The sequence below is a fragment of the Lagopus leucura genome, unplaced genomic scaffold, assembly GCF_019238085.1.
Source record: "Lagopus leucura isolate 7727_CA_CO unplaced genomic scaffold, USGS_WTPT01 Super-Scaffold_100009, whole genome shotgun sequence".
In the NCBI taxonomy this organism is placed as follows: Eukaryota; Metazoa; Chordata; class Aves; order Galliformes; family Phasianidae; genus Lagopus; species Lagopus leucura.
Window position 1 is genome coordinate 26,523,670 of NW_024962266.1, and position 15,320 is coordinate 26,538,989.

The 15,320-nt window shown below is 44.1% G+C and overlaps 1 protein-coding gene across 15 annotated transcripts in view; it reads left to right on the forward strand.

Annotated features, from left to right (window-relative positions):
- NFIA (nuclear factor I A) overlaps positions 1–14,282 on the forward strand; it is a 233,890-nt gene extending 219,608 nt beyond the window's left edge. For 12 of the 15 annotated variants that reach the window (XM_042873513.1, XM_042873516.1, XM_042873501.1 and 9 more), the window contains one exon: positions 11,400–14,282. In XM_042873513.1, the coding sequence (XP_042729447.1) occupies positions 11,400–11,417 (18 nt within the window). In that variant the 3' untranslated portion in view covers positions 11,418–14,282. The remainder of the gene's footprint in view (positions 1–11,399) is intronic. The other 3 variants (XM_042873506.1, XM_042873509.1, XM_042873515.1) reach the window with 1 other exon arrangement.
- Positions 14,283–15,320: the final 1,038 nt, after the last annotated feature.

The window sequence follows — 15,320 nt, forward strand, 5'->3', positions numbered from 1 at the left end:
CTTCTCCTTCTCCTTCTCCTTCTCCTTCTCCTTCTCCTTCTCCTTCTTTCTCCTTCTCCTTCTCCCTCTCCTTCTCCCTCTCCTCCTTCTCCTTTTCCCATTCCTTTCTTTTTTCCTTTTTCCTTTTTCCTTTTTTTCTTCTTTCTCATTCTTCTTTTTTCCTTTTTCTTTTTTTCTTTTTTTCTTTTTTCTTTTTCTTTTTCTTTTTTTTTTTTTTTTCTTTTTTAAAGTACTTCTTTTGTAGTTTTTAGGTTAGGGATCACATCTGTAATCTATGGTATTGGACCTGACTGACGCTCATTAGAGCTGGAGATGGAAGATTTGCTATTGGCAGGAGTTTGTTTTAGAAATACAATAATCTTTTTGCTTAATTGTGTTTAAATTTTGCTTATAGATATGCACAATAGGATAAACCCAGTCTTTTGCAAATAAATGAGCTCAATGATAACATTCACATTAACTGCATAGGGAGGGCTTGCACCACAGCGATCGTGCATCTCTGCACTTCTCTTTTGTGGCTACAGGTATTATCTCTCAGCGAACCCAAAGCAGTTTTCCTTGATGTAGAGGTGGGTTTAGTTTTGGGGTTTCCCCAATTTTCTTGTCTCACAAAGCTCTGTCTGAAGCTTCAGGACAGGTTGTGTTCCACCCCTCTTGTTCCCAGTCACAGGGAGCTCCACAGGCTCCTGATAAATTCTTTGTGCTGGGAACAGCAGTACGAGGGCAGAGCCTGGCCCAGTAATTGCAGCTGCTTTATCACTTCTGTTGATGTTGCGTGAGTCAAAACAGAGCTCAGGTCCTCCTGCGGCGGCTGGAGGCTCTTCAGAAATATGAGGAGTAAAAGTAGTAACATGCAAAAAAAATACGGGGTGGAGAGCTGTAATTCTCAGTACAATGGAGCAGCTTACTGACTGAGTACAAAGAGCCACTTCTGTACAGTCTGTTTTCAGAGAAAAGCCCCACATTCGGCGACTCATAAAAGCGAAGAGACACCTTTTGGTTTTGAGTTCAAGGTTTACATTAGCAATTTTGTCTGTTTTCTCTGTTAGTATTAATTAAATTGAGATAGTTTAATTAGTATTACTAAATTTGATCATTAGTAGCAATTCATTCTGCCTGCCATACTGCACAAATATGATGAAGCAGAAATAACTAAATTGTTTAATTTCATCTCAATTAGTGATTCTGCACTCCACCATCATTGGCATCTCCCATATGTGTGAAAATCACTCTGTTGCAGGCCAACACCCAACCACGTCTCAGGCGTCCCGCTGTGTTTAAGGCAGATAATACAGCAGAGGAGGATTTTGCCCTCCTCACCCTGGTCACCCAGATATCCTGTGACACCCCACCCCACTGGACAGGGCCACCATGTCCCCAGCCACCGGGTCACCACCACGTAATGTGAGAAGCCACAGCATCACCGCCAGCCCTGCATGCCCAGCGTGCAAAACGCTGAGCCCAGGGATTGTGCATGGCCTTGAACTTTTCTTAGAGCAGTTTGTTCAGTTTAGCGAGGCACAAAGCATCATGAGAAATGCAGACATCAAAAGTTCTTGCATTCAGGAGGCTTGTTTTGTTCAGTTCAATGCTTTCTCGGTTTTCCTTTTTAAGGAGAGGTTTGGGAAGGGGGGGTTCGCTGCTGAATTGATTCATTATTCCTCCAGCTCAGTGTCTAATTTTGAGGTCAATGTGGCAAAAACTCGAGTTGCCTCTGTGTCCCTTTTCTGGTCACATTAATCTGGAGATAGTTTGCGTTTCCTTGCCCAGCACTCCTCAGACCTGCCCAAATCCTGACTCCTCTTCCCTTTCTGAGGGCTCACATTCATCCTTTCTCTGCCCATTTCTAAAAGGTCACCTCAGACCCTTTGCCCCCTGCCCCCATGTCTGCGTGTCCACCTGCACAGCCCTTCCCTCCCAGCCCCGCTGCCCCTAGCCCACACATCCTGCTTCTTGCTCTGCCTGCATGCGTTGCTCGTGCTGCCTTGGCTTCCCGGCAGCGCACTGTGACTGCTCATTTGTCTGCTTCACCCACAAGCAGTCGGTGCCGGGCAGACACCAGGCACCAAAGGCTTTTGGGAGGATTTCGGAGACTGGTGCAGACCACTCTCCCCCTCCAGTTCAGGATATTATTTCCCCCACGCACGCTTTCCTCTCGTTGCATGTGCTCTAGAAGGACTCTCAGGGCAAGCCAGAAAAACAGCTCAGAACTGCTTTTTGTGCCCCGAACTGTTGGAAGCAAAGGGCTGAGACTTTGCTGCAGCACAGCCCATCCCTGTGCTGCAGGGCTGCTGCTGGGGGGGGGCTGACAGAAGCGTCCTGGGGGGGAACCCCCCCAAGTTTGGGTGTGCAGGGTGTGTGTGTGTGTGTCTGTGTGTGTGTGTGCGCGCACGAGCCCAGGCTGTCTCGCTGCAAATGGAGCTTGGGAGGCCCAGACTGGGGGTTGATTTTTTTTGGATGACTTTCCCTGATTGTCTAAAGCAATAAAAGTAACGAAGTTTCGGGGGAAATGGCGGTTGCGGGGAGATTATTTTTGCAGTCCTGATGCAGGCAAAACTCCTGAGGCTCCGGGAGAGCTTTGCTTGCCTGAGGACTGCAGGAACTGGCTTAAATTGAATAAAACTGTAAGTACAGTACGGGGGACTCGGTAACAAGGAGTTCTGCAAAAGCAACAAAACCGGAGAGCACAATGAAGAATGGAGCGGGTTACGCCGCGGTGAAAGTATGTACTGGTTGTTATAACACCGTGCCTCCAGAATAAATTATGTCCCTTTAAAAAGTAATACTTTAACTGTGGGGCTATATAGAGACAATTAAGACGATATTGTTCTCCTCATTTCCCTGCCCCCCTCCTTCCTCCCTCTCTCTGCAGTAGCTCTGTGGAAACTTTTAATGCTGCAGCTTGAAACTTGGGCCTCTGGGTCTAAAATGCCTGAGAAAGCACTGCGGGCTCTAACTGTAAAACATTCCTTCGGCGGGCCCTGGAAACAGGGCGCGCTGGCGCAGGCGAAGTTCAGAGGGATCACATGTAAATGAGGGCTGGCTACAGACTCCCGAGGAGCGTTTTATTTCGCTTAAACCTGAACTTGAACTTGTAAACGCACTGCCGGCGCGGGGCTGGGCAGCGGGCAGCGGTGCGGGGCCTGCGGGGCCTCTGGAGCCCGTAGGGCTGGGGGCTCCCAGCAGCCGGAGCCCCCTCCTCATGGCACAGTGTGGGGCCGGGGGAGATGGCAGCAAGCTGGCCGAGGCCTGGCTCAGCTTTGCTGGCAGAAGGGGGGGATCTACTTGCACGCTTTATTGCACGGAGGGAAGGAAATAAGTGAGGTAGAACTGCAGAGCTGTTGCGTTTCTTCGTAAATCGAAGTGTGCTTCCAGCAGAATTAAATACAGGACGGTCTAAATAGCGAGCGGAAAGAGTGCAAAAGTTAAACACCCCTTCACACAGTATTTACTTTCAAATCTTAAGAGCAAACGTAAACCACAAGGCAGTTTTTAAAGCCTCTTTTTTGCTCCTTTGGCAAAACAAGCCCTGATGCTTGCTCTTCCCCTGCGCCGGTGGAGCAGCAATAGGTGAGGGTGCACCTTCCCAGCAGCTTGCTGGGACACATTTGGGTCATTTCGGATGACTCCCAAATAATTTTGGCCGTGTCTGTAGCAAAACTTTGAAAGGATGAATGGGCAAAAAAAAAAAAAAAAGATCATTTTGGCAGTTACTCAGGAAATATCTACAAAGATGTCCTTTCTGGAGCAAGTTATTATTTCAGCGTTTGTGTTAGGATCATTTTTATCCTGTGACAGCACATAAAGAGACCAGGACAGAGCAATGAGGTCTGGCAGAGCTAAAATCCCTTCTGTGTGTGTGAGGTTATATAGTTTATCAATGCAGAAACCACCGCGGGCTTTGCAAAGTAAACAGCTGGCTTGGTTCTGCGTGCGGCACTTCGGAGTCGTCTGTGGGATTTAAATGGCTGGGCTGCAATTTGGGGAGTAGTCTGAATATATATATTTTTTCTTTTAAACGTGTCAAAAGGGTTTTGCAGCCATTTGTTTTCTTAGCTCTTTTATTTGTTACGTTTTTCCTTTCTGTTTCATTTTTGGTTTATTTTGCTTTTGCAAACATCTTCACTGCTACTGGCGAGTCTACAAATGAAAAAAAAAAAGTTTCTATCCCGGTCAGAGAACCTTATGGCAGCGACAAATATCAGAGAAAGCCATCGTCTCTCTCAAAGATTTCATCTCACCATCCACTTAATCCGCTTGCTGTACCTCAGATCTCAAGTAACTTTCATACTGTGGGCTCACTTTAATGGATAGAATCTATTTTTCATGAAAAAGCAGGAAATAAGCTGTCTTTCGTACAAAGATTTACAAAATGTAATCATTGTTGAAATATTCTCTTTGAACTGCCTTGTCCGCAGGGGTGTCTGGCTCCCAATACCCCCGTTTCTTTAGAACACCCTTACAAGTTCTTCTGGTAGATCAGGTACACTGGTGGTTCTGGTCTTTGATGTCTTGAATGAATGAAAGAAAAGCATAATAAAAGAGAGCTGTTGATCAAGCATAAAATACTCTTTAAGCTGACAGAATGGCAGAGTTAACACATTCTAAGCTGCTTTTAGGTTTTTCCTTTTTTCCTCACATTTTCCTGTGCTTTGTGTACAGTGGGGGTTTTTATTTTTTGAAAAGTCTCTGATCTATGTAGTATGCCGTCCTCTAACAAAAACCGAAATGGGATTGTTTCTCCTTCTTTCTCCCTTTCTTTTTTTTTTTTTTGTCTTTTGGCTATCTTCTTTTTTTTTTTTAAAGCGAGATTTACAGTTTAGCATAACTGCTGCAAGCTTTCGGTGTGCACCGGGAAGTTCAGAAGTTGTTTTGCAGATTTCAAGTCAATTTACTAATAAACAAACGAGCTCATTCCCTTAACCGTGCAGAAAGCTGGGGGCAAAACTTTAACTCACAAAACGTTCCCAAACTGAAATGAAGATCTTCTGTCCAAAAGCAAAATTGCAAACTGAAAGAGTGACATAAAAATGACCTCATTGTGAGAGAACTTTCTTTAAGTCAGAGAAAAGGAGAAGTTTTTCTTCCTGTAGATCTAATTTAGATTTTAAGTTCCCATACATTATTTATACATCATATTCAAAGTGCCAGCCTACTCTGCTTTGCTGGATTACATTTCAGACATTTGCCATTGATAAGTCTTTGCTGTATTATGTTCTGACTAAATGTGAATATGTCATAGCGCAGTCAATCTTTAATCCACTGAGCTTCAGGTTCGGGCAGTAGGGGGTCCAGCACTGAGAGCATTGCTTTATACTTGGGAAACATCTGGGGCCAGCTGGGACACTTTACTGGAACATTCAGATGTCTGGAACAACAGCAGGAGTTACTGTATGAGTGTGTTTTCATAGGTTTGGGAGGGTTTGGGGTGACTTAGTTGAAAACAAGAGCTATTCCCAACTTGAGGTTTGAACCCAAGCAGCAATCTTGCCTGAAGTGAGCTTGTTGGTCCCAGGAGAGAAGTGGTTTGGACTACTATACATTTTTAATAGTCAGCAGGCAGAAGTCCATATTACAGAATTATTGCACATAATTTAATGCAGTTTGCCACAATTGGCATTCTCGCAAAAGCTATTGGATGCAGAGCTACTGTGCACATCGCCTGGAGACCAGCGTCCCTCACGGGACGGGCTTTATCTTCCTCGAGACGGTATAAATATGCTCGTCGTGGGGCATGCAACTCCCCTGGGTTTAGGTTTTGGACAACCAGAAGATTCACTCACTGTTTTATGTCCCTTTGGGGATGACCAACACGCTACTTACGTCCCTTTTGGTATTCCGTTTTGGAAAATATAATTACTAAATAATTAATCCCAGCTCTAAGAAAATAACTTGCATAGGCACAAAGGTGACCTTGTCTTCGATATCCACCTTTTGGTTTACACAGTAGGATTGAGTTTCATGCCTGAAGAAACTCTGGAGAAACCAACAGACAAGGGGGAAGAGTGCAGGCACGGGGAAGGGGACGCGGACGCTGTGTCGGCAGGAGCCCTCGCTCCAGAAGCTGAATTGACACAAACTCCGCTCACCCTGGCAGCCCTCCTGAAAGCATATCAAAGCTCCTGCTCTGGCCTCTTTCTTTCAAGTGACCTGCCATGGGGAAGAGCCCCGCCGGCACCTTTCACAAGGTGATGTCTAATGGACCATTTTGCTACCTCACTGTTTACATTCTCGCCTTATCTTTGAAACCAGAAGGACTCGTTACCCCGATGCGCCATCCTGGGGTTAATGTTTCAGAGTGCCTTGAAGTTCTTGCAGCGATGGAAATGTCAGCCCCAAACAAAACAAACGAACTGATGCACTGCGATGAAACTGCACAGGTGCCTGACGGCTGCGGCTCAGGTTTGGCTCTACTGCTCAAACAGCTCCTTTGCCGGCGAGCTCTAAAGCTGCACGGTTTTTACATTCAGGCTCTTATCAAAGGTGGTTTTCCCCTCCCGGATGACACAGTGATAACTTGCTGCAGCCGTGCCAAGGGCAGCAACGGCCGCGGCGCAGCGGAGAGTGTGTTTGAAGTCCCGAGCCCAGCCACCACCGGCCAACAGAACAGGCCTGGACCATCAAGAGAATGGCCAGCCTGAAGAGGAGGAGGTGAAGAAAAATCTCCAGTGTGTGGAGTTTGTCAGAGTTTCAAATGTGTGAATGTCCTTAAATAACCCACATCGCCCAGAGAAATAAGCCAACTGTCACACCCAGTTCTGGATTCCACATTAACAACCTCCTTCCGCAGCGTTAAACTTTGCCCTTGAGGACTTTTGTTTAACTTTTTAATTTGAAAAGCAGATAGGGCCACTTTACAAGCTTCACTTTTTTGCGCGAACTGAAAGGCCTCATTGTTAGCGCAGGGGATGTGCAGGTAGAGGTAAATTTAACAAGTTTTTGTTTGATCGTCTTTCCGTTTGAAAATGTGTGAGCTGCAATCACAGTGAGGCTCAGGAGCCGGGGATAAAGTGCATCGTGCAGGAAGGCTGCTGAAGAAGATTCTTATAAACAATGGGCCTGTTTCGGCGCTCCTGACGCAGGCAGAAACCGTACCGAAGTCAATGAGGCACTTTCAGCTTTCCTCTTTTTAAATATCCTGAATCACGGAGTGTTTCCTTGCTGTTCTGCCAATACAAAGGACCCGATTGTCAGAAGTTGCTGAAGGATTTTTGTGTGTCTGTGCTATCTTCAGAACAGCATAAGAAACAAATAGACTCCGCTATCAAAGACACGTAATTGCCATTTCAGACTTCCTGTTTAGGATTCAGTCAAGTAGATATTGTTTATGGTTCATAAAACCTTACTACTGTGAGGATTCTCAGATAGTGGCAGCGTAGACTTTCAACTTTCATGGTGCTGTAAATTAGGGGGAAAAAAAAAAAAAAGTGTGATAATACTCCTCCGAGAACAGTAAAATAGAGCTCTGCAATGGTTAAATGGAATTTTATAAGCACATTCGGTGTGGAACTGTTTTGCATTACATGAGTTGAATACCTTAGAGATGACACACATCTGCAGGCACTTTATTAAATCCTTAGTCAGCACTTTTCAACCTGATGAGATTACTTCTTCATTTGACTGGAGAAAGGGAAGCGACGATCTCGTGCCGGACTGCAGAATTCTTTCTGATGTTTCACCTTGAGTGCTGGGAAGGACGCAGGATGCTCCGCAGGACGGTGCGCACCCGCACCGAGAGGCAACCTCAGCTCCAGCGCATTCACTGAGCTCTGAACTCACAGGTAGAACAGTACCGCAAAGTAAATAGAGAGGAAATAAAACACCGTCTCTTTTATGAGAATGCCAGGAGATCGTATCATCCTGACTGTGTTGCGATAGCGCACATGATTTAAATGGAGATTTTAAATTAAGAAAGGCAATACGCTGTTCTCTGGCTGGGTGCAGACGGATAGATTACAGAACGTGAAGGGGATGGGCGGGAGAGCCCCGCTCGCACCCACAAGAAGGCAAAAAAGAAGGCAGCGATCCCAGTGTACAGAGCTGGGCTGTGTTCCTCCCCCAGGGCCCCTCGCCGTGCACGCTTCTCAGAGCCCCGTGCTTCGTGCACTTTCCGGGCGTCCTATGGAGGCAGCGAGGTCCCTCTCCCCTCACGGGAAAGTTTCACAGGTGCTTCAAAGGGACAATGGAGCTCTTCAGACCTAATCCGGGAAGACTTAGACGTGTATAGGAGGCTTGAGGGGGATATGAGATCTTAATATTAAAATGATTAGTCGAAAAGGAGGATCATTCTGCGTGTGCGTTTCAGCTGTGAGACGCTCTAAATTAAAACGGTATCCTGAGAGCAGTGCCGGTGGGATCTGATGAGTAAATGCACTCTCTGTCTTGCTGTTCTGCTGCCTCAGCCCATAAAACATTTCATCAAAGCCGGGCTGCGGGAACAGCCAGCGCGGTGCAGCTGTTTGCGAGGGACCTGGAGTTTGGCTCCTTTAAAAGCAGCTTTTCAGTAAAGTCGGTGTGGAGCCCCTGCACAGAAGTTTAAAAAATATCCATGCAGTTGGGTTTGATCCCGTAAGGGTTAATTAAGTTTTGCATCGGCATTAAGGCCGAGCGGTGTCTGCAGGAGTCATATTGACACCCCGGTGCATGGTAACTCTACTCCTTTATTGACATGTTGCTAGTCAAGAGCACAATAGCACTCTGTGTCTGCAAATCATTGCTAAAATCATCTCGAGAAAAAAAAAAGTTTGAAAGCCTAACGCGAGACAAAGGCCCCAGAGCTGCACTGCGCAGCGAAAAACTCTGGAGTCAGCAACTTCTATTGATTAAAAACTAACCTTTAAAGTAACTCTCCGAGTGTGTGGTTAGCATTTAAATTTAAACATGTCATGAGTTGATTTGTGTTACTGAATACCGACTCAGAAGGAGTTACATTCACATCAGATTTTTTTTTTTCTAATTCCCTTAAGCAGCTAAAGTATTTCATGAAATGTCAATAGGGCAGGGGAGGAAAAAAAAGGTGTTTTGGAGGGAGGGGACTCGCGCGGGGCCGCGCCGTTTCTTTTCCCATGCAAATAGTCACCCCAAAAAGAAAAGTGTGGGGAGCGAAACACAATAATTAGGCCTTTGTCTAACTTTCCCAAGTGCCAGAGAAAGACAGATTAATTAAATATACAACAGTGTTGGTTTTTGGAGTGGGGGTCTCTCTCGCTGTGTAGGTCATAAATTAGGCAGAATAAATACTTCAATGTGTGTGCAGCGGGGCTGCTACGTCAGAGCGGCTGGCGGGCGGTGGGAGGGCGCAGCGCGGCTCTTGCTAATGATAGTCACGTCTGGGGCTGTCTGGTTGCTGCTAGCAACGAGACATGATGTAACACCAGGATGAACTTGAACTTGGGGGACTTGAAAAGGGAACAATAGACCAGAGCAATCAATAAAGCCTATTTCAGTGAAGGATTACAGAGCCGCTCTGGGGTAACCTTGTCTGCGAGGCGCAGGCTGAATAGCAAGATGCGTGAAGGAGCGCCGGGCCGTGGGGGAGCGCGGCCGCGCGGGACGGACGGACGGACGGAGGCACGCAGCCCCTGTCGGCAGTGCTCGGCCCAGCGGAGAGGCGATGGGCGCGCGGCCCAGCACCAGGCCTGCACACAGCACACGCTCCTGCCTCACTGCCTGCTCTCTCTTTCTGAAACCCGTGCTGGAGTCAGGGGGACCTGCGAGGCCAGCGCGGCTCCCGCTGCCGTCACCCGGCTGCCGAGCCATGTGGCCCGGCCAGCGGCAACGGGAGCCAATTGGACATCTGCGATATAGATTTGAATGATCGGCTCTGAATTTTAACCCCTTTACTCCCTGCTGGGCCCTTCTCGCGGCTCCTGGCCTGGCCAGAGACGGTCACGCTCAAGTGCCGATCACGAGAGGCGCTCCCTCGAATGGGGGATTGCTGGCGGCCCTCGGCACCGGGCAGCCCGGAGCGCGGAGCGGGACTTGGCACCGCCTCGTAACTCCTGCAGGAACTTCGCTCTGTTTATGAACTTTACATATGAGAACTATTTCGCTTAATTACAGCCTGCTTAAGTCTAAATAGAAAATCTGTAGGCAATAGATGGAGGCGATATGAGAACGGCGTGTTTGTGTTCAGAAGGGCGAGCGAAGGAAGAGTTCGTTAATGAGGTGTATTGGACGCGGGACAACTTCTGCGACCGTGCTATTTATTTTACTGGTTCTACCTCCATGGCAAGACCACATAATCTCAAAGTATCACATGAAACTTGCCTCAGAGTCTTCTGTAAATGTTAATAAATCCTCTCTGGGTTGATTATACTATCAATCAAATCAGACACTGAAAAGGAACAGAGAAAAAAGTTGGTAAAACTTGTCGTCAGTTTGTACGTGCGCACAGACGCACCTCATATATTACGGCAGCCAGAGAAAAACGCGGGGTATCAGCAGCAGCTCTCTAATACCTGGATCTCTCTGGCTGCATTATTTTACTTCAGCCTAAATAGCCGCTGCCTGTTGGTGTACTCCTGCAGCAATATGTCAGTGCCAAGTGGCATCTCCCTGCACGTCCCGGGCCTAACAGTGCCTGCATTCATCGGGGCTTGGCCTGCCCCAAGGGCCCAGCCAGGCTGCCCACCCTATGGCTTCTGCCCCAAACTCCGGCCCCGGCGGTCCTCCTGCTGGGAGCAGAACCACTCCTGTGCTCAGGGCATCTGTGCCGGTGGGGTATGGACAGCACTGTGTGCTCTGCAGAGCTGAAATACCAGGGAATTTCTTCCCCAAACGAAGATTCTTTCCCCAAAGAACAGCTACTTGTTGAAGTTCACGTTTTGTTTTCAAGCACGAGTAAGCCCAGAGATATGGGACGTTTTCGCTGATCCACTTTCCCCCAGATTTGTTTTATCCTCCCTTTTCTCTAGCGATCCACATTTCTCCCAAGAAAACAGCCCTGTTGTTGAGTTTCTGTGCATCTGTTCCAGTGAGACAGTTGAAGCAGGGCAGTATAAAGCAACAGATGCTTATGCTGGCACATGCCTAAATACCCAAGAAAACCCCGACTGCAGGGTGATAAATGGCACCGAGACGCGAATGTGTATCGCCTTTTCAGGGGATTAGACAAAAGTGAGCTGGAGGGATCTCCAAGCCATAATCTATTAAAAAGATTGATAACTTGTAACATGACATGACCCCCGCGTTCGTCTGTAGCTCCGTCCAGCGATTGTCACTGGTAAAAAAATATATTGGTTCGTACAGTATTTTTAATTAAGCTTTGTAATTAGGTCGATTCGTCACAGCCTCAATTAGCCCCCCCTTGGCAGCCGAGGATCGCGGCCGTGCGCGGAGCCCTTCCCGCAGCAGCCGGGCGCGCAGCGGGGCTGACGCTCTCCTCTTCTCTCTTGCAGTCCTGGTACCTGGGATAAAAGTCTCCGCTTCCCACCACGCACCGGACAGACCACCTGACCCCTTCCCACCTCTGTAACACGGAAGCAGCAGCATCGCAGCGCAGCGACTTCACATCGGCGGAAGGGGAGGCGAGCAGACACCGACAGCAAACTCGTACATGGAAATGGCAAACGTTATGGTTGAATGGCAAAGGCCGTAACTTTCTCGAGATTTTTTTTTTTTTTTTTTTTTTTAAAAAAAAAAAACAACTTAGGACTGTTGTAATTTCTCCTATGGTGCTGGAAATGGTTGGGCTTCATAACTTTTGAAGTGTTTCATTGGTAGTGTAAGCGTTAGGTGACACTGAGTAGAACTAGCCTCTGCTGCTGCTTACCAACTCGCTGTTGTAACACACTTTCCATATGGAGCCTAACTGTTTGACAGTATCCTCATCGATTTTTCCCATACAGGTGTGAGACTTCTTGAGAAATCATGAAACACACTTAAACTATAACTTTTGTAGTAGCTGAATTCTGCAATATATAACTTACCGGACAGACATAGAGCATGTTTTCCTGTAACATATCGGAAAAAAAAAAATGCAGGTTTTTTTTTTTTGTTGTTGTTGTTGTTGTTCTTGGATTGTTTTCTTTTTTGTTTTGTTTTGTTTTGTTTTGTTTTTTACAGTCGGCACTTAGATATGTAACACAAACCATAAGAGCATTGTCAACAATTATTTTCCACTCGATTGCAGAGCGATTTAAAACATCGAACTACTACTATTCACTTAAAAAAAAAAAAAAGAAAAAAAGAAAAAAAAAGTTTGAAATGCTGCACTTACATTGAAAAAAAAAAAAACATTTTTCAACAATTTTCAACAATTACACAAAAAATTCACGCAGAAATGGGGAAGTTGGTCTGTTTTGACAGAAACTGACAGGAATCAATCAAAACAATCGAATTTTGAATTGAGTAAAGTGCAATTTCATTGGATAGCTAAATATCTTTGTAAGATAGAGATTGTTGAAAATTCTATTTTTGTTTTCCAAGTCCTTCCACCCCGGGACTCTAAATTATTGGGGTAAAAAACAGCCTTGCAAGAAAAAGGGGAGCTATTTTTGCTTTTTATGTTTTTTATTGTTGAACTTGTATCCCTTTAAAACTGAAGGAAAATTTAAAAAAAAAAAAAAAAAAACAAATCTAATGGTGCTTTTACCACAATATGTTATCTACATTAAATGCTAATTAATCATTTTCTGTTATCAAAGCACATAACTAAAATTAAATCATAATATCTGTTAATTTTATAAGCTAAAAGTCACTATAATGGATTATGCCAATTCTGACAAATTTTACGTGTTTCCGGCAATATAGGGTTTATCAGTTCTCAAACACCTTTGGGAATAGTAGAGAACGGTCCAGAAATTAAAACACCTTCGTGTCCCTGAACTGGTGCATTTTCTGGACTGCAAATAAAACAATACAGAAACGAATGCTGATCGTACAACTTCTGCCAGTTCAAAGCGAGGGCACTTGCTGAAGAAGAAGAGAAAAAGAAAAAAGAAAAAAGAAAAAAGAAAAAAAAAAAAAAAAAAAAAAAAAAGTTTGGACCCCAAACGTCCTGTATCTTATGTACAAAAAAAAAGGAAAAAAAAAGAAAAAAAAAAAGAGTGCAAGTGATTTTTTCTATCAGACAGCGGAGCACCCCTTTGCTTCACATGCAACTTTAAGAAGGTTTCCTATACTATACATATATATACGTTCTGGTTGGCAAGTCCAGCTAATCAGAGAAAGTCTCTGCATGTTCTAGTGTTAGTAACTAATTTTTATATAGTTAATGTAGGGTAAAGTAGAGTGCATTAAGACACAATATTGTAATCCCTATTCCAGGCACTTGCCTTTAAACTATGTTTGTTCGACCCTTCAGAAGGGTTTCTACTACTGTCCTATACAATCAAGTAACTGAAATTCTTGGGAAGACACTTTGCTCCTCATCTTTTCCCTGAAACAATGTTTTGTTTTGTTTTCTTAATTTGCACGAAACAAACAAACAAAAAAAAAATTCCATATCAATGTGCCTTGCCCTGGATAGCGATTATTTGTGGAATTGTTGCACATGTTCCTATATTGAAAGGGGTTTTTCCCTAGTCAAGCATTTGGAGACACTTTTTGTAAATGTGACTTTTATGTCAGCCATTGTCAGTTTCAACATCTAGAATTAAATAGGATGTTAGTTGTTCCGCAGATAGGAGTAGTGTTTATTGTCCTGTATGGTCAGTGGCAGTGCTATTCTGAGATCTGTAGATGCTAGATTATCAGTATTTTTGGATGTTGCTGCATTTTACATTTTATTTGGAGTCTTCCTTTTGTTTTGTTTTGGGGTTTTTTTCGTGTGTTTTTTCTTTTTTTTTTTTTTTTTTTCCCAGATATATGAAAATATGCAATACCTGCTTATATCATGTAGAAAAGCTTAGCGATTATTAATTTTTCTTTTCTTTTTTTTTTTTTCTTTTTTTTTTATTTGACCAAAGTTGGTGCTGCACTTGACGCAGTGTGTTTTAGGTGTTTGTCTTTGTACTTTTGTGATTTTGAATGCACATGCAGGAAGGGCTCTTCTTAGAGAAGCAGTCAAACTGTGAAGCACTAAGCTGAACCCTGCTTCAAGCAATTTTTGTTTTACAACTGTTCCTTTCACAAGCAAGCCTTAAAAAAGAAAAAAAAACTTCCTTTTTCTTCAGATCCCACACCCATTTTTATTAGCAGACTGCAATCAATCCACATTCAATAAAAGTATATAATGCCCATTTTTATATGCACGTTTTTAAACTTCCAAGTTCTGAAAATTGTTTACTGGTTATTCTCTATTTAAGGAAAAAAAAAAAATAAAATGTTTTGGATTTTCATATGTGTCTGATAAGTGGTTGAGTAGTCATTTTGCTCTATTGTATTGTGTGATTGTTAGTATATGGTATCACATCCTCTAGCCAGCATCCTTTGCCTTCCCTATAGCACTTAGCTGGGCATTACTTTATTAAGACATATGTGCACTAAAAAAAAAAATAGCAGCTTTCAGTGCTTCACAGTGAAGGGAAAAAAGCCTAGACAAACATTTTGTCAGAACCTTGCTATGAGACAAGGTATTACCAGTAAATTGGTTGTACATACAATAAAATTGCACCCTTTTTTAAACAAAACAAACTAAGCAATAGTTTGGGCAGTTAGTTGTTTTTAGTGAGCATGTTGTAGTCATGGCTGCAAAGAGAGAGAATTAAACTGCCCACTCAGAAGATATGTAATTTGTATGTTGTATAGTTTTATTGATTACACTGATTTATTCTACCCTATTTTATAATGCAGGACTTTTGTAATGTTGTTTAAATGAGGAAAAATTTCTGTCAAATTAGCTTAGTGGAATTTCTGATTGTTCGTTATAAAGGCAGCGTTCATAGAATTGCTTTTTTTTTTTTTTTTTTTTTTTTTTTTTTTTTTTCCTTTGGGAACTGGATTTAAGTTAAAAACTTTCCCGTTTCCTTTTTTTGTATGTATTTAAATACAGTTATTTTTCTTCTCTCAATGGTATAGCATATTCCTATGCTTGAGAAGTATAGGCTACTGAAGAACCATTGTAAATGGACATTACAGGTATGCTGTATTTTTGAAGGTATTTTGTCATATTAAGTTGGATGACGCTAAAGTTAGGGAATTCTGAGCAGAATGGCGAGAAAAAAGAAAAAAAGAAAAAAAAGAAAAAAAAAAAACAAGAAAAAAAAAAAAGAAAAAGAGAAATGTTTTAAAGGCTTTAAAACATGAGCGAGGCGGCCAGGGGCCTCGGCCCACCGGGGTTGGGGAGCCATCCCCCTTTGTGCTCAGCCCGCTGCAGAGCCGCCATGCAGGTGCAGAGGCCGCGTGCGGGCGGCCCCTCGGCCCCGGGGATCCATCCG